Below are 21921 nucleotides of genomic sequence, written 5' to 3' on the forward strand. Positions count from 1 at the left end.
GCTCTCCTACACACACACGGCCTCAAACACAGGGGAAAAAAAAGGAAAAAGGAAAGTTATACAGGGTGCTGATCTGGAATGAAATGGATTTTTGAACAGACAGTCATATTTGGCACTGTCAGCAAAAGCTTGTGAGTGGCCCTCTGTCTCTCTGAGCCTTAATGCCCTTTTTACATCGGTCATTGAAAAACGTCCCCGGAAAGTTCAGCTGTTCTGCTTCTGATATTGTTTTCACACTGCTGCTGAATGGACTTGATGGAGAGATATGCTTCATCCCATCTCAGTTCCATAAAGCACTAAACATTAAGGACGTATTCCATTTGGCCTTCAAGTAGCATTTTTCTGGTCCATGCAGATCCACGATTATTTTCCCTTTAAAAATAATCAACATGAAACAGAACTCTCTGGTGGAGAGCACGGAAATTAAAAACTATTGGATCTCCCAAACCGACTCCTCAGGCAGAAGAATGGATTAAAGGGTCCTCACATGGTTCTAGCTGCATTCTCAGTACACCACTTTTATGAAGAAACCAAAGCTGTAGAAATTCCTCCGGCATGGCGTGGAATCCAGAATCGGGCAAGACATTGTCATAGTAATGATGGCTAATAAACCTCCCATGCAGGTCCACTGAGAAAGGCCAGAAGCCATAAATTGTTACTTCTTCACACAGACCAAGGGCAGCACTGACTAGGAAAAGTCCTGTGGAAAGCCGTTTGGCATGGATACCTTTGCTCTTCCAGAACTTGCCAATGTCACGCAGGAAATTGGGGTTGGCAAAGAGGACAGTCTGCTTGGCACCGAAGTCCTCCAGGGTGTAGTAGACACGGAGGGAGGGTCCTGTCCCTGTCTTCATGGAAAAGGCTGGCATGTAGATGTAGCTGTGGTTATACACCTTCACGCTGTCCACGAAGGCTTTTCGAGACCACAGCAGATTCTGGAACCTGTAAAACCACAGAGAAAAATGAGTTAGTCACACACAGGTTTCCCTATGTCATTTTATTGAATCATAGAATCCTCAAGGCTGGAAGAGACCTCCAAGACCAAGTCCAACCATTAACCTGTCACTACAGTAACCCCTAAACCATATCTTCTAGCGCCAGGTCCAGACACCTCTTAAACACTTCCAGAGATGATGAATCCACTACTTCCCTGGGCAATCTATTCCAGTGCCTGAACACCCTAACAGTGAAAAACTTTTCCTAATATCTAATCCAAATCTCTATGCAACTGTCACCAGGACAAAGGCTGGATCTGGTCCTGATCCAGCTGGGTTTTGCTTGAAGTTTTTGTCTAAGGCAATCAGTTTGTGAGAGAAGCATGGGAGTGCTTCAGTTTTCAAGCATGGTTCTGTGGATTATTTTTCACAATCCACCTAAGAGCTGCTCTTCATACCCATATTTACAACTAACTGCACACCTTTCCCAAGCTCAAAGAAAGTCCAGACAAACTTCTGATTGTCTGGCACTACCTCTCTTTTGAGAACAGAAACCTAAATAAACAGTGGAAAACTACCTGGTACGCTGCTAACTCCAAAACCTTTCTGATTTAATCTTTTTAAAAACCTGAATGAACACTGACAATATTCCTGATCCTTGTCAGTGACATTTTTCATTTGTCTGAAAACCAACTGAGATTTTCAAGCATAGGAATCTTTAAAAGAAATTTTCAAGTCTACGTTGTTCTTGTTTTTTAAAGGCAGACTAAAAAAAGAATTATATGCTGAACGAGTAATACCAAGATACATTTAAATAGAAACTTTGGACTTATAAACCTCGTAAGATTTGCTTCTGTTATGCCTGTAGAGTATGTGGGTTGCACCATCACAACAGCTACCTGAACTATTCTTGTTCTGGAATTGAGAGAAATCTCAAATAACACACTTAGTTACAAACAATAACGCAGAGATCAGTGAATTAGGATAAGTGGAGCCGCAAAAATTGAGTACAAGGTTCAAATAATATTCAGAGCTGGTGTTTAAGATGGCACAGTTTACACACTGAGTGGGCTTAAAAGCAGCTGGTGTTTGTAACACGCAAGTTATAGGAAAGACAAGTTGGCAACTATGAGGGCAACGTTTCTGTACAGATTATTTCTCTGATACGAAAACTACAGCACATTACAACTAGTTAAATTGTCAATACCTATTTGCTATTGTCTATTTTATCCCCCATGTTAGACTTATATAGTACTCCCCAACCAGTATCCTATCAAGACTATAACCTTTCCTTGCCATATGCTTCTGAATATGACAAGATTGAATGAGACATCTGGCAGGAAATCCCAGGCTATTTACACACACCAAAACCTGCACTGATGTTTGACCTGCACTGACATCTTACACTAGATAAATTGCATTTCAGAAAAATTAAAATATCCCAAATATGTATCTCCGGATGCAGCTGGTAGGGAGGTCAGCCAGAGTTGTGGTAAAATACAATACCTAAAGTAAAAAATTGCTAAGAAACAGGAACACTTGGTGTCCTGGGGTGTTGCCTCATTGGAGGGTACCTTAGCATGAGAAAGTCACAATGACTTGCTCTCAATACTCTGCTTGCTTTGTCCACACAGTTTTCAGAGCACCAGGAGTCCCTTGCCACCTTTACCACTTGACAATATCTGTAGCCTTCAGCATGCAGGCAGAGTTTATTACATTAAAAGCCACTTCTGCACAAGCCTCACACACACTCAGAATCACAGAACCATTTAGGTTGTAAAAGACCTCTGAGATCAGATTCTAACCTGTGACCGATCACCACCTTGTCAGTTAGACCAGAGCACTAAGTGTCACATCCACATCCACTCCTTTCATTGCAGCTGGGTTGCTCTCCAGCATGTGATCCCTAATCTTTTTCTCAGCTCCAAAATGCCCATCTTGCCCTTGTTGCTGCCTCCTTTCTCAGTTTCCTGCAGCTAAAGCAAATGTGTCTTGACTGATCTTTTAGTCACGCAGCAGAGGAATCAGAACAAGAAAGTTAAGCCACAGTATGGATGCCCCAACCCTGGCAGTGTTCAAAGCCAGGTTGGATAAAACCTTGAGCAACTTGGTCTAGTGGGAGTTGTTCCTGCCCAGGGCAGGGGGTTAAGACTAGATAAACTCTAAGGTCCATTCCAACCCCTTAACATACTATGAAACCATCACAGTATGTTAGCAGCACTGGATTTTTTTTCTTTTCTACAAATACTTTTTTAAATGGTTATGAAGGTTATCAATTTTATGTATAGACCTCTTTGAAACAATAATAAGAATCACACACAGAGCAACATACATAGGTTTAAGTAGAATGCCAGGTGACCTTAAGAAGCATCAAGTGAAATTTCAGCTGAAACAGTTGGCAACAAAAAATCCCTAACAGCTTCAACAGCATTGAAATGTCTCATAAATACATGCCAGGTTTTTTGAAGTCTTTGCTTTGGCAAACAAACTTGAAATATTCTTCATTAGTTGAAAGGTTTTGTTAACATTTCCAGCATGCAATATTTGGTCTCCTGATTTGCTACAAGTTTCTTGCAAAATTTATTTCACATGGGATTAGAATGAAGCTGGTTTGAATCAAATCCCCTGAAATCTGCCTGGGTCTTCACTGCCTTTTTGCTCTGTAGATCTGCTCCTACTGCATGGTGCTATTTGCTAATATAGACAAAGCCATTGGCTTCCAACTAAGAAATCAATTCAACCCAAATGTACAAAACAAAACAATAATTTCCCAACTTACTGCATTTGGCATTCTTTTCTGTAGAAACAGCCAAGACACAGCTGAATACAGAAGGCCAGCCAAGACCAAGGTGCCCTGGCAGAAATTCATTGTCTGGCTGTACCTTCTCACATTGGCCCCCTCACTCCATTACTATCAGACCTATAACTAACTAAGTGTTCCCAAAATAAGCTTTGCCATCCTCTCTTCCCAAGGAGTAGCAGGACAACATGGAGATTATCAGGTAGAGGATCTGGCTAGTCCTATCAAATTTATTCCATTTCCATCGTTTCCATCTATTCCCACTGAGGGGAAAAAACCAAAAATATCCCTAGCTTAATACTTTCAATATTCACCTTGGTGCTCAGAGCCCCAGTACCCAAATGTTCTAATAACCCTGATTGCTTTTAAAAGGCAGAATGAGACCAGGAGCAGGTTTTCAGATTGTTGACAGCCCCATAACTTGGGACTTCTGCTGGGAGGTGGGTGATGCAGGCTCAAACTTCCTTTCACAGTAAAGGGATCTTGATGCGATGGTGTCCCTGCACCTTGGCTGAGGGGAAGGCAGAGACAGGTTTGCTGTCACTTCCAAAGCCACTTACACCATGTCCTTTCCCACTTACAGCTAGTCTACAAATTTCACTTCAGAGGGCAAATAGTTGTGGTTATTCTAAATGTGCATTTTCCAGCAAATTTACCATTCACAGAAAAGCACTGTGCAGCTCTGAGATGAGCACATTAAAATTGCTCAGTCTCAGAGGGCCAGAGACTGTCTCTGAATATTCATTTGCTATCATTGCCACAACATGTTTACAATTCTTCTAGATGAATCTCCCCAAATGCCTCAAAGTAACGAGAAGTGAATGGCACTGCCATGAAAGCAGCATTTGTCACTCTACTGCAAAGTGTCCTTCAGGAACATCATCACCTCCTGGAAATCCATGCCTCATTCCAGTGATCTGGATCACAGTGTTGATAGGCATCCCGCCCGCTTCAACAGATGGACATTACACAGGTGGCCAGGAGCCCATGTAGAAACATAAAACATGAGGATTATGGCTGGTCTGATGGTTTAAGAGCCAAAAAGCTGCTGCCCGTCTTGTGCTCCTCATGAGGGGAGATATTAGAAGCAAATAAAAATTTCTGTTCCCCATTTGTAAAAACAGGAGTGCTCTCCAGCTTTCTGACATTTCACAGGCTGGTTAGAGGCTGAGAAATCTGGGGACAAAGGCTGTGCCTAAGCAAGTTCTAGAGACTGTGCCAGAAGCTCAAGTGTTCTACTCTCTAGCTACCAAACCAGACAGGAAGGCCTCAGGTAACCTCACTCCAGCAGTGGCTTTGTGGGTACCAAACCACATCTGTCCCAGAAGTCAGGGAGGAGGCTACTCCATGCCTGACAGAGAGAGATCAGGAGGGTTTTCCCCTGCAGCTGACCAGCTCTGCAGTGCACATGTGAATATGATGATATATTTCTTTCTCCTTGTCCTGGCAGGGACACCACCAGCCTGGTGCAGCCCTTGCATCCATATGGGCAAAAATGCCTTTCCTTGTGTCAGTCTTCGCCCAGCATGAGGAGCTGCTGGTTCCTGGTTAGTTCCTAGCTCCTGTGAGCATTCAGTACTCCCAGTGGCACAGCCCAGAAGCTGTGCAGCTCCTCCACGCACACAGAGCTTCAAAAGAAATGCATGAAATGATCCAGCCCCTTGCTCAAGAGTGCATCTCAGGCGACATTATCTCCCCCGCGCAGCTCTAAGCAAGAAACTGCTGAATGGCTTTCAGGGTCCTCCTCTGACCTTCTGCAGTCAAGCTCACACAAACCCATGGCAGGTTGCCAGCATTTAGATAAAACTAGAGCTGGAATCTCCCGAGCCCTGAGCAGCACCTGAATAGTCCATGAGCTGCTCAGAAATTTGCAGTAATGCATCCCAGCAGCTCCACTGCAGCCCAGAGAGGCAGCAATGACTCTGAGCACTGGTGACAGCAGATCCTGACAGATTCAGCCCAGACACTTTATTTCCACTCTGCTCATTAGTGGACAGTGAACAACTAAAATCATCAGCATCACATTTTTGCTGTCAGGTCCATATGAAAGATAACTTAAAACCCACAACTTTTAACAGCACGTGTAGGCACAGCTGCACAAATACCACAGAAATAATTTCCCTCATACCAGCTGCAGAGTTCCCTCAAATGCTCTGCTCTACTTTTCCAGAAAGATTCATCCAAGAGAAAACTGCCACAGTACATTGTCATGACAGTACAATCAAAGACTTAAGAGCATTAAGTGTTTTGGGTTTTGTTTATAATCTGTTTTTAATGTTCTTATTGATGTTCTTTAGCAGATATTCAGGGACAGGACTGCTCTATGCTACTGAGAGATGGTTTCCAGTAACCGCAAAGAATTTGCTGCAGTGACATTGAGCTAACCCACTTACAGATAATTATGGCAGCATTTTCTTGCATCTTGGTTTCTTTTTGATCTCCCCAGAGAGTCACTATCTCATGCCTGTGACAGTATCCCAGGCACTTACTGTGTTGGCATCTGCAAAGTCACAAGTTCAGCATTCTGGATTAATTGTGAGTTGACTTATTCAAGGAAAAAAAATTTAAAATTAAGTAATGAGAGGAACAGCTCAGATGCCAAAAAATAGTGTATTATTTCAAGACAAATAAAGCTCAAGGGAATAGGCAGAAGGGATAAAGTCCGCTGTATATGTGTCTATGACAAACAATAACCTCATAGAAATTCTGTAGATAATTTGATGTCAACATTAGCCAAGAATGATTTAGCAATTTGCTGCAGCTGCTGGAATATGCTTACAGCTGGGGTCACAAAAAGTCAGCCTGCAGCCACACATCAGAGCCTTCACTGCTGCGACAGAGGAGCTTTACTGCACTCATTTCTCAGTCTGCTTTTCAAAGAGTGATGCCCTCCTTAATGCCCTGTGTGCTCACATTCATATCATGCTCTTCTTGGTTATCTGCCCCTCTGGGGCTTGTGTAGCCAATCTCACTGGAACACAGACTGGGTCTCAATGTACAGCACACTAGTTTCCATGTGCTCATTCTCCACATAGGCACTCTTAGCATGCATTAGGTGCAGGGCAGACTATTCTACTTGTCTGCACAGGGAGCCAGGGTTGAGCACTTAAAGCACTATAAATCAACCCCCTTTCTTGTTTTATCTCAGCTTCCCCAACTTCACAAGCCACTGTTTACTTAGCCTAAGGACAGCTACCTGATTTAAGATTCAATTCTAATCCCATTAAAGTCAATGGCAAAACCAACTCTGATCCCCAGTGCTCTGTGTAATCTCATTTCAAACAGCTTCAGCAAGAGGGATTCTCCCATCTTCTCACTGCAGGTCCCTCCACAGGCACCATGGTCACCCAGCTGAGAGTTCATGGCATGGGTGGGGTGATGCACTTCCCATATTTTCATTCCCCTTTGCCCTACTTCCCTGATGGCCCTTTACAGATCCAAAGACAGCAAATCTTCCACTCAGACTTTCAGCAGAGATGTTTGCTCCTCTCAGGGAGTGACCAACTCCCAAACTCACTTCAGCTCATCCCATACTCACAGCCTGCAGCCTGCTATGACCCCACACTACCTCCTCCTTCTTATGGACACTGCCTTCCAACCTCAAAAGGCCTGTGCTTTCCTCTCATCTCTGGTAGCAAAGATTAAAGACAAATTAGCCTCATTCTCCTTTTTAAACACCTTTTCAATGATGTTTTCCAGCTCAGGGATTCTGGTGACTCCCATCAGCTCCAAAGACCCAAAAGCAAGGAAACACTCTTTTCACAGTGACTGCAGACTACATCTTTCTCAGCCAGCCTATTTCTTAATGACACACTGTCCTTAGCACATGACCTTCAGAATAATTTGATGCACTCAGAAAGTGCAGTTAGACATGGCAGAGGTAGGCTCTAATCCCCATGAAGAGGTAGGCTCCTTTCCTGACTGAATTAAGTATTAATTAGGGCTTTTTTTAAACCTCCACCCATTATTGCTCTTATGCTGTGGCCCTGGGAATACTATATATAGTACCAAGGGAAAGCTGACTCTGTTTTTCAATGGAACACAGAGCTATCCTATACACCAAAGCAATGAAACATTAAAATCAGTGTTCACTGGTATTTTGGGACTGTGTGTGATCCTTATTCTGCCAACTCAAATTAGAATGTGCTTTTAATAGCTACTCTTTCCAAAACCAGCAGAGCTAAACATCAATCCTCTCTGTTATCTGACAGCTTGAATCTTAGCTTTCAGAAGATGAGCTGCTTGTCTTAGTTTGACTGTATGAAAATTGTGGCTGCTAAAGCCACACACAAGTGGAAACAATATAAAAGGACAGGCAGAACAGCATGGCTGTGAACTACTTGTATTGTCAAAATGAAATTGCTGCCTAGTATTTCTAAATCTTCTGATTACTTCACAGCTCTTACAGCTACAAGTCAGGAGGATGTGAAAATAAGAGAACCAATGAAATCAGCCAAAAAAACCCCCCAAACAACACAGAACTAAGTCTGATAGCTTTGGCATTGAATTTCACTGGACTGCATGCCAGAGTGAGCCAGTGACAAGAAACACAACCAGATCACATATTTAGTCAGGTTTTAAAGACCTATTCATAACTTAGAACACTTTTGTTAAGTCTTTTTACATTTTCTCTTTAACATCATGACAGCCTTCACACATTAATAATTTGCAAATGTTAGAGAAGGTGACATTCAACTATATCCTCTCTTCAGCCTCTCAGAGTTCTTTCCAGAGACAACTGGATAGAGAAAACAGCAATGTTTCAACGTGTTTTCTTTCTAAAGATGCTCTATGCTACAAAAGGTGTAAACTGAAGAGAAATTATTTTAAAGAGTAGATGCTTTGACAGGCATTAGGGCAACAACTGTAACTTGGACAGGCTCTTTTTAAAGCACATGAGCACCTTTTTAAAACTATAGTTCATGGATCATTGGTGTTCCCCGAGATCATGCCACGTGGTCTGCAGCTGCAGCACAAATCCCTCTTAAACAACACTGTCAACTGGAAGCTTGATAACGAAAACAGATGTTCAGAGCTCACAGAAATATCTGGTAAATCTAAAAATATTTAAAATGGGGTAAAATCAATTCACACAACTTTCAAATACACAAAAGAAGACCTCTCTGTATTTTCTCTATTAGCCTCTCCCTCTGGGCAACCTCACCTGTTTTGCATCCCTGGGGCAATGAGAATTGCAATTGAGCAATGAACTAGTGGCCACCTGAGTATAAGCAGAGGAGGTGAAAAATTGCTCTGGGGCAGTTAGATTAGCAGAAGCCAAACATGAGACTAAAAGGATACAAAAAGAGAGAAATAAACAGCAGTTCAACAGACAAGGAAGTCCCTTCCAGTCATTGGCACAAGAGCTCATGCCATTAGTAAAATCCCTGGAAATAAGCCAGGAGAATTGAAGCCAGACCAAGGACTGCAGCTGTAGACCTAAGTTACTACCTTCAGTGAGCTCTCAAAATGTTCCTTTTGAACAGAGACTTTACTTTCATCTAATATCATTTTACAGCAATGTTTCTCAGCAATTCTGGTGCTGTTCAGTTGTGCCGAGAAGCATTAGCAGATGCTTCTCATGGCTTCCAACAGTGTCTGAGGTGTGTTCATTTGCTGCACGCTAGATCTTTGAAAGAGCCCTCCCTTCTGCAACTCACAGACACCTAGGGAAGACCAAGAACATGACCAGCATATTTTACACTGCATATCCAAGTATTTTCAGCTCAGAAGATTTCCTGCTACTGGTATAGTTTGTCAATGCAGTAACTCCAGTGAATCTTACTTCCAAATATTTGCCTAATCTCTTATTTTCCATATCCTTCCAACCAATTACTTAGCCAATACCTTCCTTCTTATTTCATGAGTGTCTTGATCTCTTTGTCAACAGCCTTTTAAAAATCTGAATAGACTTCATCTACTGGATATTCACACTCATTTATTCAAAGAACTCCAAAAGTTTTACAAAGTAAAACTTCCCTGGAGCTTAACAGTGCTGACTCTTTACAAGAGCACATACATTTGTCCACATGTTCACTAATATCTATCTATCTAGAGGCAATAGTCTCTATCAAATCATCTGGAAGAGATGTCATGTTTACAGATCTACTTAAACTATTTTTAAACACTGTTCTCATTTCAAACACACTCCAGTCTTCAAGTGCTAAGGCATTTTAAAGTGAGGAAGTACACACCACTGCTCTTTCATGGGGGAGTCCAGTTCTGCCTAGAAGTTGACATCCATCCTATATCTATACCATAAATTCTCTAATAATTACCTAAGTTTCAGCCTGAGGAGTCTCCCCATGGGCAAAGGGAATGTTCTCAGTGTCTTCCACAGTGAACAAAGATGCTAATAATCCATACAATTTCCCTGTGTCTTCTCTGAGCCTTTCTTTTATACCTGGTCATCAAGTGACCATACACACACAGCAGGTGGGGGGTGGCTCTTTTCTGCTCTTTTTTGGCTTGTGCTGTTGCTGAAGAAAAGATGTAGCACTAGGTTTTCATTCCTCTAGATAGTTCTTTTTGGAAACATTTTCTGCCTGCCACATAGATAAAATATATGATCACCCAGAGCTTATAACAAATTCTGTTTCCTTTGGAAACTACTGCAGGTTTTTGGTAGGAAGTTGCTCTGTTTCCATTAATCTCTTTTTTTTTTGCCCTTCAGTGATCTCAACTTCCTGTTACCTTTTCTTAAGGCTTGACAGATGTTCCTAGCACTATTTGTTCATTACAATTCACTTAGAAGAATCCATTATTTTGAGTAGACTATCCAGATATATTTTCCAAGATACATGGTGTTTAATGCTGAAAATGCTGCTTAAACTTCTTTTCAACAACATTAAAGTGTCAAGGTTTCCCCTCAACTGTTAGTACAGCCTGTACTCAATTTAAATTTCTATAGCTAGAACACTCTTGGCCAAAAAAAATCAAATCAAATCAAAGTACAGATCACTGAAACATGCTGGAGGTTTTTCTAATCTCTTCAACTATTTTGATATCTGTGAAAGTGTTAAGAGTTCCTTCACCTTTTTTACCCTCATTAATGTCATTCAAAGGAGACACAGTGTAAAAGAAGCAAAAAAAAAAAACCCTCTCTTTTTTTTTTCTCCTAAAGTAGCAGGAAATAAATGCTATTTGCTAGGACAAAGTAATACCTTTCAAAGGCAGTGAATGCCATTGAGTTCTTTACAGCTCTCTATGCACTGCCTGAGCAAAGTGGAACAAAACATTCAGTTCCCTATTTCTCTTAGTTTCCAAATGCCAGAGAAAGGTCAGTGGCAGTGACACTATATTATATAGGAGCAACTTTGTAGCTGTGGTTGGTGTTTTGCCCCTGTCACACATCTAGAGATGCTATGACTCTCTTTTTCATACAATGCACCATAACTCAGATGTGGTCCCATCTTCTCCCATTCTGAGATATTAGGCAAAAAAAACTTTCTCCTTTTTGCTCCCTGTCTCAGGGAATGGTCACTCACAACAAAATGTCAGAACTGGCTGGACTTTGACTCCAGAAGACAACATTGGCATTGGATATTGACCGGAGAAATGCAATCTCAGATCACAGAATCACAGAATGGCCTGGGTTGTATGGGACCTTAAAGACCATCTAGTTCCAACCCTCTTCAGTCCCTCTTGTTAAAGCTAACTTTACTGGTCACACAATACTCATTAAACCAGAGAGGAAGACAAGAAGAGGGTGACCACCTCTTGTAAAATTTGGCATATGCCTTGGCCAGTTTTTGGAACCAAGCTCTGTGTTGATTAGCTGAAATTACTCAGCCTGGTTTGTAAATGTCTTGGCTTAAATTATATTATCTGGAAATTTTAGTCAGCACAAAAAATGCATCCAGTCCTTGCATCCTTTCTTTTTGTTTGACTCAGGTCTTTGTACCAACTCCTTTCATGAAGGTGCCAAAACATTACTGCAGCAGGAGTCACACACATGAGGTTACCCCCTGATACCACTTGGGTTGTGGAAGTGATGGTAAGAATCTTACCAACAACTGCTCTATGGGAAATATGGTCCAGCTATAAACTCCTAGGTTTGTACCTCTTTGAGCTACCTTTTCTCTCCAAAACCCAAAGAACATCAGCTGTTACAGATGATCACATTCAAATTATTAAGGAAAACAAGTTTTCATCTTCTACAGAATTAAGATTTCTTTCAGATTCAGCCAGCACAAAAAATAAGCTCCTTTTCTTTAATGCTCAGGGTAATTAATACTGAACTACAGTAAAAATTCTATCAAAGGACTTCTGACAATCACATTATTACTAAATAATTTCACATGCTTTATGAGATTACAATAAACACCAAAGATGTGAACACAGATTAAGCCACTATTTTAAAGTATTAGTGACTAATCGAACAGGAACAAAAGCTACCATTAGTGGCTTGGCTCCCTGAAGAAGCAGTAACACATGACCTAAAAAACCCTTTAGATTTGGACCTAAAAACCAATCCAAAGGGTATTTTTGAGTGAGGAAGAAGGTATGGTCTGGGGTCTACAGCACAACTCAGAAACAGGAAACAGAATACCTTAAGGGCATCCATTTGATAATTTGATTTTTCAGATAAGGCCAAACTGTAGGTTTGAAAGCAACTGTAAATGTCAAATCTGACAGCAGCTGTGAAGAACCCGAGGTTGGCCATGAATCACATAGGACAAACAACAGCCACGGCCATAAACTCCCCCTTGAGCAAGCAGTTACAGTCCCACAAGGTTTCCAAATGCTGGGAGGATCATTCAGTCATCAGTTGCTTTGGCTGACAGACCTTCAGGTCCCTAGCAGCTCAGTACACATATTCCCCAAGCTGCTAATCAAACAGTACAAGTGATGAAATTCAGCCTTTTGTTTTTACAGACAGGGGCCAGAAGAGTTTGTACAGTGATGTGCAACACTAGGAAGCTATTGCTGAGGTTTTTATCCACAGGCTTTATCCAGATAACGATTTGGAAAATAAATACAGTTTTTAACAAGCAACATATCTTTATCTGAATTTGTCTCAAGGCCAAAATTTGCCTTCCTTGATCTGCTACTGTAGCAAACCACAGTGCACAGTGCTGCTTTGCTTTACAAAGCCAGTCAGTAACCTTACATGCTCCAGTAAATCCAGCACTTTGCTTGTAATGTGAAGTCCTCTTCAGACTGGTCCTGCTTGTCGTAAAAATGAGACCATTCCTTCTACCTCCCCCCACATCTGCATTTTTTTAATGTTAAAACGAACAACCTAAGGAAAGTGATAAAACGTGATAAATCCTCTCTTTTGAATATACTTCGGTATGGAGTAAAAATAGAATGATTAAGATCTTCTCTTGATTCTTTAAATTGATACAATTAGTATATAGGTTGGTTTTTATGTTATCATATGCCAGATACTGAAAGTTTCAGAAACCACCAGTACAGTGCATTATTGAGGAAGCACACTGTGAACATACAACCGAAGACAATGATACTATCTGGATGCACAAAGCTATGGAGATGATTCATTCAGCCTAATCATTTGCATTTCTGAACCAGGTTTAATGTACCAAGAAAAATGAGGGATGGCAGCAACTGTGCTGGAGCATGAAGTGAGAAAAATAAACAAAGCACACTGCACCAATGCTCTGGCAAAAAAGTCTCGTGTGTTCCCTTCCAGAAGCCATTCCCAGTCTCACTTCCAGCTTAATGGGCCTAAAAGCAGAGAGTCAAAAGCATAAACAATTTGCAAGTTAGTGTGCCTAATGAATTTCCTTTCAGAAAGTCTGTCAGCAAAAGCAGTTCAGTCAATACATGCCAGCTAGTTCTCTGGGTTATCTCAACACTGTTCTCTGCATTCCCAAGTGCTGCAGCAGCAGGTACACACGGGGCAGATGATGACCTAGTTCAGCTACAGTACACCAACCACCCCAGGTCCCTTGGGACAGCCCAGCAGCCTCTTTTTCAGTACAATCTAACTCCAATTGTTTGTGAACAACTCATTCTCATATGTAGCAACATGTACACATTTCCCCAACAGACAGGGGAACAAAGGACTGGAGGGATCACCTGGGTTTACAGTTTCTGCTGGGGCTGGGTCAGGGACATGATGCAGATGATCCAGCAGAGCTCAGATGCCACAAGGGAGTCCAAGGAGGAATAGAGAAGCTGCAGAACAAAGAGCTTATTGGAAGTCCTGCAGTGTCAGCACTGTAAGAGATGCTGACTTCAGAAGGCTCTTTAGGAGTTTCCAGCAGCCCTGAAATGCTTCATAATGTTCTGTAACTAACGTAAAACCTATGCTAAAGATTTAAATGCTTGTCAGAAGCCAAAAAAAAACCATAAAAAAAGGCAGAAGGAATCAGAAACATCACCAGACTCCTCTTGCCTCTAAACTATGATGATATTTGCTATATAAAAAGCTCACAGATGATCTTAAGCCATCTGGGGCTTATACTGCAGACCCACAGTTCACACTAGGGATGTGGAGGAAAAACTTCTTGCTCAGCCTAGATGCAGAGATCATTTTTCTCCCAACACTTTCTTTAAACTATTTCTCCTTTCCAGTTCAGGATGCCCAAGCTCCAGCTCTCACACCCCACCCAACATGATTCCAAAATCAGTGGTCTCAGTTTGTAAGACTGGGAAGGTTCAGACTTGCACAAATTGAGACATACAAAGAAAAATGCACAGGCAACTGAGTGCAGCCATACCATCTTCACTGTCTAAGCCTTGTTCTCAAAATTCTTCTACCCAAGAGAACAGCAAAACTTGTGCAAGCTTCCATTTTCAGGACAACAGTTTTGTACAGCCATACCTTATAACTGCTGGGGACACAGTGCTGTAATACTGCTGAGGAATTTATTACTGCCTTTAAATCAAAAACTACCTCGAAGCCAGCAGAAGAGTTGGATTCCCAATTGCTCACATAGCTTAATGATGTTAGCTCACCCTTTGACACTGTTCCAGGTGCCCCAGCTAGCTCCTGCAAAGCAAATATGCTACAGGGACTCCATCAATGTCCTTGGAAGCCAGTCTGTGCTGCTCGGCACTGGAGTCATGGATTGGTCCCTATCCCTCTCTATTTGTCAGTGTAGCACATTGGGTAAGGGAAGGCACCAGTGCAGTGCAAGGGAGATGAAGAACAAGCCCCACATTGCCACTGTCACAAGCCATCTCTGGAACTACAACTGGCAGCATAGGAAGGCAGCCAGTGGACCTGTCTTTAAGCTGTGCAGCTTTACTAGCCAGGAACAACCAATACAGAATCCGAATCATAGAATGTTAAGGGGTTGGAATGGACCTTAGAGATCATCTAGTAACAACCTCCCCTGTCCTGGGCAACCTGTGCCAGTGTCTTACCATCCTCACAGTAAAATCTTCTTTCTATTATTTAATCTAAATTTCCCTTTGTCCTGTCACTGCAATTCCTAACCAAGAGTCCCTCTCCAGCTTCCCTGGAGCCCTTTCAGATACTGGAAAGTTGCTACGAGGTCCCTACACAACCTTCTCTCCAGGCTGAACAGCCCCAACTTTCTCAGCCTGTCTTCATAGGGAAGGTGCTCCAGTCCTCTTATCAACCTTGTGGCCTCCTCAGGACTTTGATTCAACAGTTCCATGTCCTACTTATGTTGGGAACACCAGAACTGTGTGCAGTACTCCAGGTGGAGTCTCACAAGAGCAGAATACAGGGAAAGAATCAGCTCCTTTGACGTGCTGGTCATACTCCTTTTGATGCAGCCCAGACATGGGGCTTAGTGATGCCTATACAAGCCAGTCAGGAATCTTGCAAAAGAAATACAAGCAAAGCCCTGAGCACTTTGCTGCTGTGAGTCTCCACACTGGTAAAAGGTTCACGATCATGGAGGGCTACAGTACACACGAGTTTACTGAGCTGAGACTGTCAAGGGCAGTGTTTTGCTCTCCTGCCAGGTTCACTTCTGAAACTGGGAGCAAACTTCATGCTCCAGATACTGCCTGCAGGGAAACATCCATGGCAAGGTCACCAAAGGCTGGGGAGGGGGCAGAGCAGTGGGCTCCCTTGGGCTGTAATCTCAGGGAGGAAGGATCCAAGGAAGGGCAGTAACTAAGTGCCTCCCTTTGAAGTAGCACAGTAATGTATTCCCCACTCTCAGAGGAGGGGATGGAGTATTGTAGAATACCCTTTATAGCACAATCTGTGCACTGTCAACAGTTTTTGACTTTATTTTTACATTTATGCTGAGTCTGGTGCTATATGCTTTCACATGCTTTCAACTTCCATATGCATACAATCTCCCGCTTAAAATATCCTGGTGTCATCTTCCCAAATTTTATTTCCTTTGGGAAAGCTCCTGCAAGATTCGAGTAAGCCACCTTCTGATTTGGTGTCCTGAATCACGAAAAAAACCCTCAGCTTTCCTCCAAGACAACATTCACAGCATGACATGTTTTCTGCTATAAATGTGATAGCTTAGCAGCCCATACCCTCCTCATAAAAACCTTGTTTAAAGAAAAGCTGCCAAATTTGAAAACCAATTATGATAAAGAATAAAATTCTAGGATCACTAAACTCCAATCCACAGCTTAAAAAGTCGTTACCAGTTTTAGACTTCTAAATATACCACAACATTTTTAAAAAAGCTCTCAAATAATTGTAAAGTTTATTTGTATTAGAAAGCTCCCCGTTTACATTTCTTTAACATTATCCTTGAGCATTCATAGCTAAACCATAACTTACCAAGAAATCTAGTATGTAAGAACAGCTTATTACAACCATAATGGAAGACGTTTCTCATTTTCCTTCCACAAATCCTCATATTTCAGTGCCATAAAACTTTTAAGCATCTGCACTACTCTTTGTGTGTTTGATGGAAGATTAATGACTGCTGGTGAAGTACACATTAGCTAACAAATCAATTAAAGCTGAAGAAACAATTTTGCTAAGGCTTTTTCAGCTAGTACACTAGGAAAATTCTCCCTGTGACCCACACATTAGGAATTGGCTACAGAAGTAAATCAAAACTGTTCAATCTACTTTTTTTTACCTCCCTCTAGACTCAGAGCCACATGAAACTGCTATTACTTTTTAACTGCTACTAAATAAGATGCATAGATTCAAATTCTGCTTTTTATTCATTCTGGGCAATTTTTCCACCATGAGAACTGCATTATTCTCTGCCCTGTTAAGTTGCACTATACATCCTGACAGCTTGGTTTTCTCCATCCTGCTTCATTTTTCAGAAGTACCATTTGGTGCTTTCTCAATACAATGACAGCTTTTGGCAGGTTTCTGATTCCTCTTCCAACAAACCAGCTATTGTGGAAAAATGATGAGACCAAGATGAAAAAATCCAGTAGCTTTGCCCTACCAAAGTGCTCCTCATATCTTCAAAAAATCACTGTGCTTTCACTATTTACTCTTTCAAATCAGAACTTAAAAAAGCAGAACTGCCAGAGGAAATAAAAACAGAGGAGGGAAGGAGTAGAAATTACACATTAGGGTGGCACATTTCTCATTTAATTAACTAATTCTGTAGAAGTTCTTGCCTTTAATACATACCAGACCAGATGGCAGGAAACTGCCATGAAAAACTGATGAAAACAAAAGTAAAGAGAGTGACTGAACCTGCTATGTTACCTAAATAAATCACCCAGAACTAATTTCAGCCATTCAACTTTTCCCTGAAAGCTACACATGATATAGAAACTCAAGTCTTTCAGTTCGAATGTGTCTAACTGAGCTGGGGGGATCCATGGAGGAAGGATACTATTCCTTTCCTCCTACAGACAAGTGTGTTTGCTGGTATAAAGTGTAAAGACAGAAATCCAGAGAGGATTTATTAACTTGAAAAGAAACGTCTTAGTAAGGACTGTGCCCACCTCCCATTTGGCTGTTTCTGGGCAATGGATCTCAGCTCAGCTGACATCTATTATATACTTCTTGCAGAGTACCAGAAGGGGATAAAAACAAGATTGCCAACATTTTTAAATCACTCTGCATGTGCTGAAGATTGCAGGACATTTTCCTCAAAGGCTTTTTCAATTTCCTGCTGTGATGAACCACTGAAAGAATCTAATAGGCAAAGACAGGAGACATGAGAGGATTAAGCACATATGAATGCCACCTGCACTTGGAGCTAAGTCTGGATGAGTTCAACAAGACAGAGAAAAAAACAAAGGATTCTGGATGCTGGCTTGAGTAGCAAATAGAAAAGAAAAAATTCATCATCATTGCATTTAGAGGTATGAACAGGTATTTTCATCTTGGCAGAAAGCACTGATTTCCTGCCCATACTTCCCCTAACATTCTTTCCCCTCATGTTAGTCTTTAGAATGTTTCTGCCAGGCCCTGTGGTTATCTTAGCATAAAATATCATTTCCTCTTTCTACTCCAATCTACATTTTTCAGCTGCTACCTCTTTTTTTCTTTCCTGGTGTTGTTGGAACAATTGCATAAATCTTCTACCCTGCCTATGCTCCTCTCTCCCTTCAAATACATCCATCTGGTTCTTATACACTTCTTCACTAAATACTTCAACAACCAATTTTAGAAAAGTTTTTTTTTCTCTAAGTTTTTTATGTAAAGAAAAGGTACTTCAGGTTTTATTTCATTTGAAAATTGCTTTTTAGTTCCTAGAAAAATCAGGGAGGAAACAGAAAAAGGGGATGTGAGAAATGAACTTAGGCTCAGCAGTCCCTGGCCAGGGCTATGGGAGGAAGCAGCAGCTCCTAACATCCCTTAACAGGAAAAATCTTTTCCTAGCCTTGGAAAGATAAGAACGGAATGTTTCATTTTATTCTTTTATCTTCACTTAAGCCAATAGAAAATGCTCTGTTTGCATTTGTTACCCTCAGGTCATGCTTATGTACAGATGCATCTTCAAAACATCCCAGGAGGGATTTTATCATGCTCTGCAATACAAAATCACTTCCTGACTGACATCCTTTTTTTTTGTGTTTATACTTGGACCTTTTCTTTTTTAATATTTGCTTCTGGACTTTCAGTTATCCTCATTGCAGACCATCTAAAAAACATCAAAATGGACTAGTTTTTTTATTGAATAAACTACTACTGTCTTGAGAAGGACTTACAAACAGCTTTGGAAGAAGTAAAAATTTATTTTGCAATTAATAAATTATTCTTCTGGAAAATGTACCCCAGAGTTATGCAAAAGTTGCAGGTCCACATGGGAGCTGTGCATAATCAAAAAACGTAAGTTATGGACCCCAACCCTAGTTCCTATACTGTGAAGGGCAATAGCAATCCAGGTTCTGGAAATCTTTTCAAGACAGCTCCATTCAAAATTATTCTCAGGATATATTAATGTTTTATAACCACAAGCACCAGAGATACCCTGATGAATGATGAACGCAACTTCAGAGCTCAGATCAAAAATCAAATCTCCATCTTGCCCATCCACCCTCTCCAAATCACGAATGTTATATTAAACAGAAACCACAGAATAACAGAAAACACCCCCAACTATGTGGCTTGAACTCCAAGGACACCAGGCACAGACAGCCCCAGAAGAGCACTGAACTGAGAAAATCTGAGCAAGAAGGAGCCAAGATTGGTTGGTGATTAGGACACAGCTGTCCTTCTCTGTGAACAGACACCAGGAGGAAAGGATGCTCCAAAACAAAGCACTGCTGCTCTAAATAAAGGTGCTGTGACAGCCAGGACAAGCCTCTCAGTGGGCACATGGTGGGTGTTGATGAAGAAGGGTAATGAGGAGGAAGGACAGCAAGACACACTGTGATACCTGAGAAGTAACAGGTTTCCTCTTAGGCTCTCATGATTCCCTGCAAACCAGAGGCAGAAACTGTGTGCAGCTTAAAGCACCTTTAAATCTACAATATTGCTGGATTAAGATAGAAAACCATAAGGACATTTGTGATGATCTAGGTGAAAACAGGGAATGTTAGTGAACAAGCAGTCCTTGTAACCCTTAATTGCTGATCCCATGCTGTCAGCATGGCAGAGAGCAGCCCTCCTATGAATGGGGTATATTCAATGAGACTGAGTGAAGAAAACACTGCATAAAACACGTCTCATCAGCTCAACTGGAGAACCAAAAGGCTATAATAAGACCAAGGGAAAACAGCCAGAAGCAGACATTAAAATGCATGCAGAAACAAACAGCTCAGAGACTGTGAAACACGGAAAACCCCGATGTGCTCTAGAAACAGATGTTATCAAAGAAAAGATACTTAAGGTTCTTTAAGGTCTTTTAGAGACAACTTCTTTCAAACAAGAGTCTGATCCCACTCCCAGAGAGCCCAGAAAGAAATTCCTGTTGCCTTCAGCATAGAGGAACACACTGCACAAATCAAACGGGGCAAGAATTGTCTGAAGTGAAGCTGTCATCACTTGATGAAAGAGGACTTACTATACAGCTGTATCATTGTCATACCAAGAAATTCACTGGGATGAAGTTATCTAAATCTAACAAAGATTAATTCAATATCACCATGATACATATCCCAGGTGAATGTACTTTTGAGATGATATATCTCAGCCTAGCTCAAGATACTGCATTTATCTTTGTAAATTTAGGGGATGATGGATCGGCGTGTTAGGCACCAGCAGTGCACCCTGAACATGTTATGACAAGTAATCTGCATGCCAGCAGAGAATAATTCTTTATCTAATGTCAGTATCTAACACTGAACATGCTGGTTAGACAGCAGTATCACTGAAAACCACAAAAAATCTGCCAGTGCAAACACTGACCACAGCCAAATCCCTGTGCTGGGCCTGAAGTGCTGAGGCTGCATCTCCTATTGAAAGCTGTGGGCACTCGCCGTGGTTACACCGCCCCGACTCGGGAGCAGGGAACTGTGCCGTGGGACAGGGACAATGCACCAAGCACTCGCTGCCTGGGCAACGCTGCTGATGTCATGTCTGACTCCAGTGGAGTCGCTCCAGGATTTCTCTCAATTAGGGCACACAATTAGCACAGCAACAGCATTTTGAAACATGCACACTGGTCAGGGAAAGAAGTAAAGGAAGGAAAAGAGGAATCTCCAAGCCTTTTGGAGTCAACAACGATCTGTCAGCCTCGGTCAGACCCTGCTCAAGAAATGAGCCGCAATCCCTGGAGGATGACCACTTAAAAACCTCCTTGGCCTCTAAGTACTTAGGTACATAAATAACTAATGAAAGGACACGTGTGGAGATGCCTATCACGCATAAAGGAACCCTAATGATGAAAACAAACAATGCAGTGAAAACACTACAGCTGCAATCATGAATAAAAACAAAGCCCCATCAGCACAACCTGAAAGCCTGCGTGTACAGCACAAGTGCAGGTGGCCAAAGAGCAGGTAGAACAGCATTTTTAACTCCCCAAGGCAATGTCTTGCCCAACAGATGGCCCATCGTTTTGCCTTTTCATTGTTAGCACCTTGCTTGAGCTGTTTTAACACACGTTCCTCACTCTGCAATAAAAGATTGCACTGTGCAAAATCATCTCCACCTTGGAGCACTTTGAATGTGTTATGAAATGAGGTAGCCCCATGGACTAACATCAGCCAGCAGATGCTATTTAAATCGATTTAAACAGCTAATCATGCCTTCGTGCAGAGCTGAGGTTGCAATATAATGAGGTAAGCAAAAGGCAGAGAGAAAAGATAGGCAAAAGTTACATAGGTCAGCTAGGAACAGGTTGAGATCAGAATCACAGGAAGGATGCTTTGAGAGATGCTGCCTAAAAGCTGAGTGAGAAATTCCCAATAAAACATCAAATAGCAACAATGTGGAAAGAACTTTGTAAAACCAGCAATGTGCAAACCACAAGGGAGTCACAAATTGGGTACAGTTTATGACAGGATGAGAAAGACAAAGGTGACCCAAATTGATACAGGTTTATATATAAGTATAAACACCTTTCAAATATCTCTGTTGCCTTCTCCAGGCTATGGTTCATGCCCCAAGGCTCCAAACATGGCAGGATTTTCATGCCTTGCTAACATCCCTTAGCAAAATCTTTTCTCTCTCCTAGCAGCAATGAACATTAATTTAGACCCTAGAGACCACCAGTGCCCTACATGCTGACCCAGCACTGAACAGTTAGCTCCATCATCCAGCTGCCTCCTATTTCATTAAGCAGGATCATGGGGGCAAACAGCTGATAGTATAATTAGGAAAAGGATGTGCTGGTGCCTGTAATTCTATAAACATTGTTAATGATGAACTACAACATTTCCCCTTCCCCCTTTATTCTAGTT

General features: G+C 41.6%; 1 protein-coding gene across 1 annotated transcript in view; it reads right to left on the reverse strand.

Annotated features, from left to right (window-relative positions):
• Positions 1–245: 245 nt before the first annotated feature.
• ST8SIA1 (ST8 alpha-N-acetyl-neuraminide alpha-2,8-sialyltransferase 1) overlaps positions 246–21921 on the reverse strand; it is an 80651-nt gene continuing 58975 nt past the window's right edge. Inside the window, exon 4 of the mRNA XM_009072531.1 lies at positions 246–942. Within this exon, the coding sequence (XP_009070779.1) occupies positions 456–942 (487 nt within the window). The 3' untranslated portion in view covers positions 246–455. The remainder of the gene's footprint in view (positions 943–21921) is intronic.

Source organism: Acanthisitta chloris, unplaced genomic scaffold (genome assembly GCF_000695815.1).
Source record: "Acanthisitta chloris isolate BGI_N310 unplaced genomic scaffold, ASM69581v1 scaffold15150, whole genome shotgun sequence".
Lineage (NCBI taxonomy): Eukaryota > Metazoa > Chordata > Aves > Passeriformes > Acanthisittidae > Acanthisitta > Acanthisitta chloris.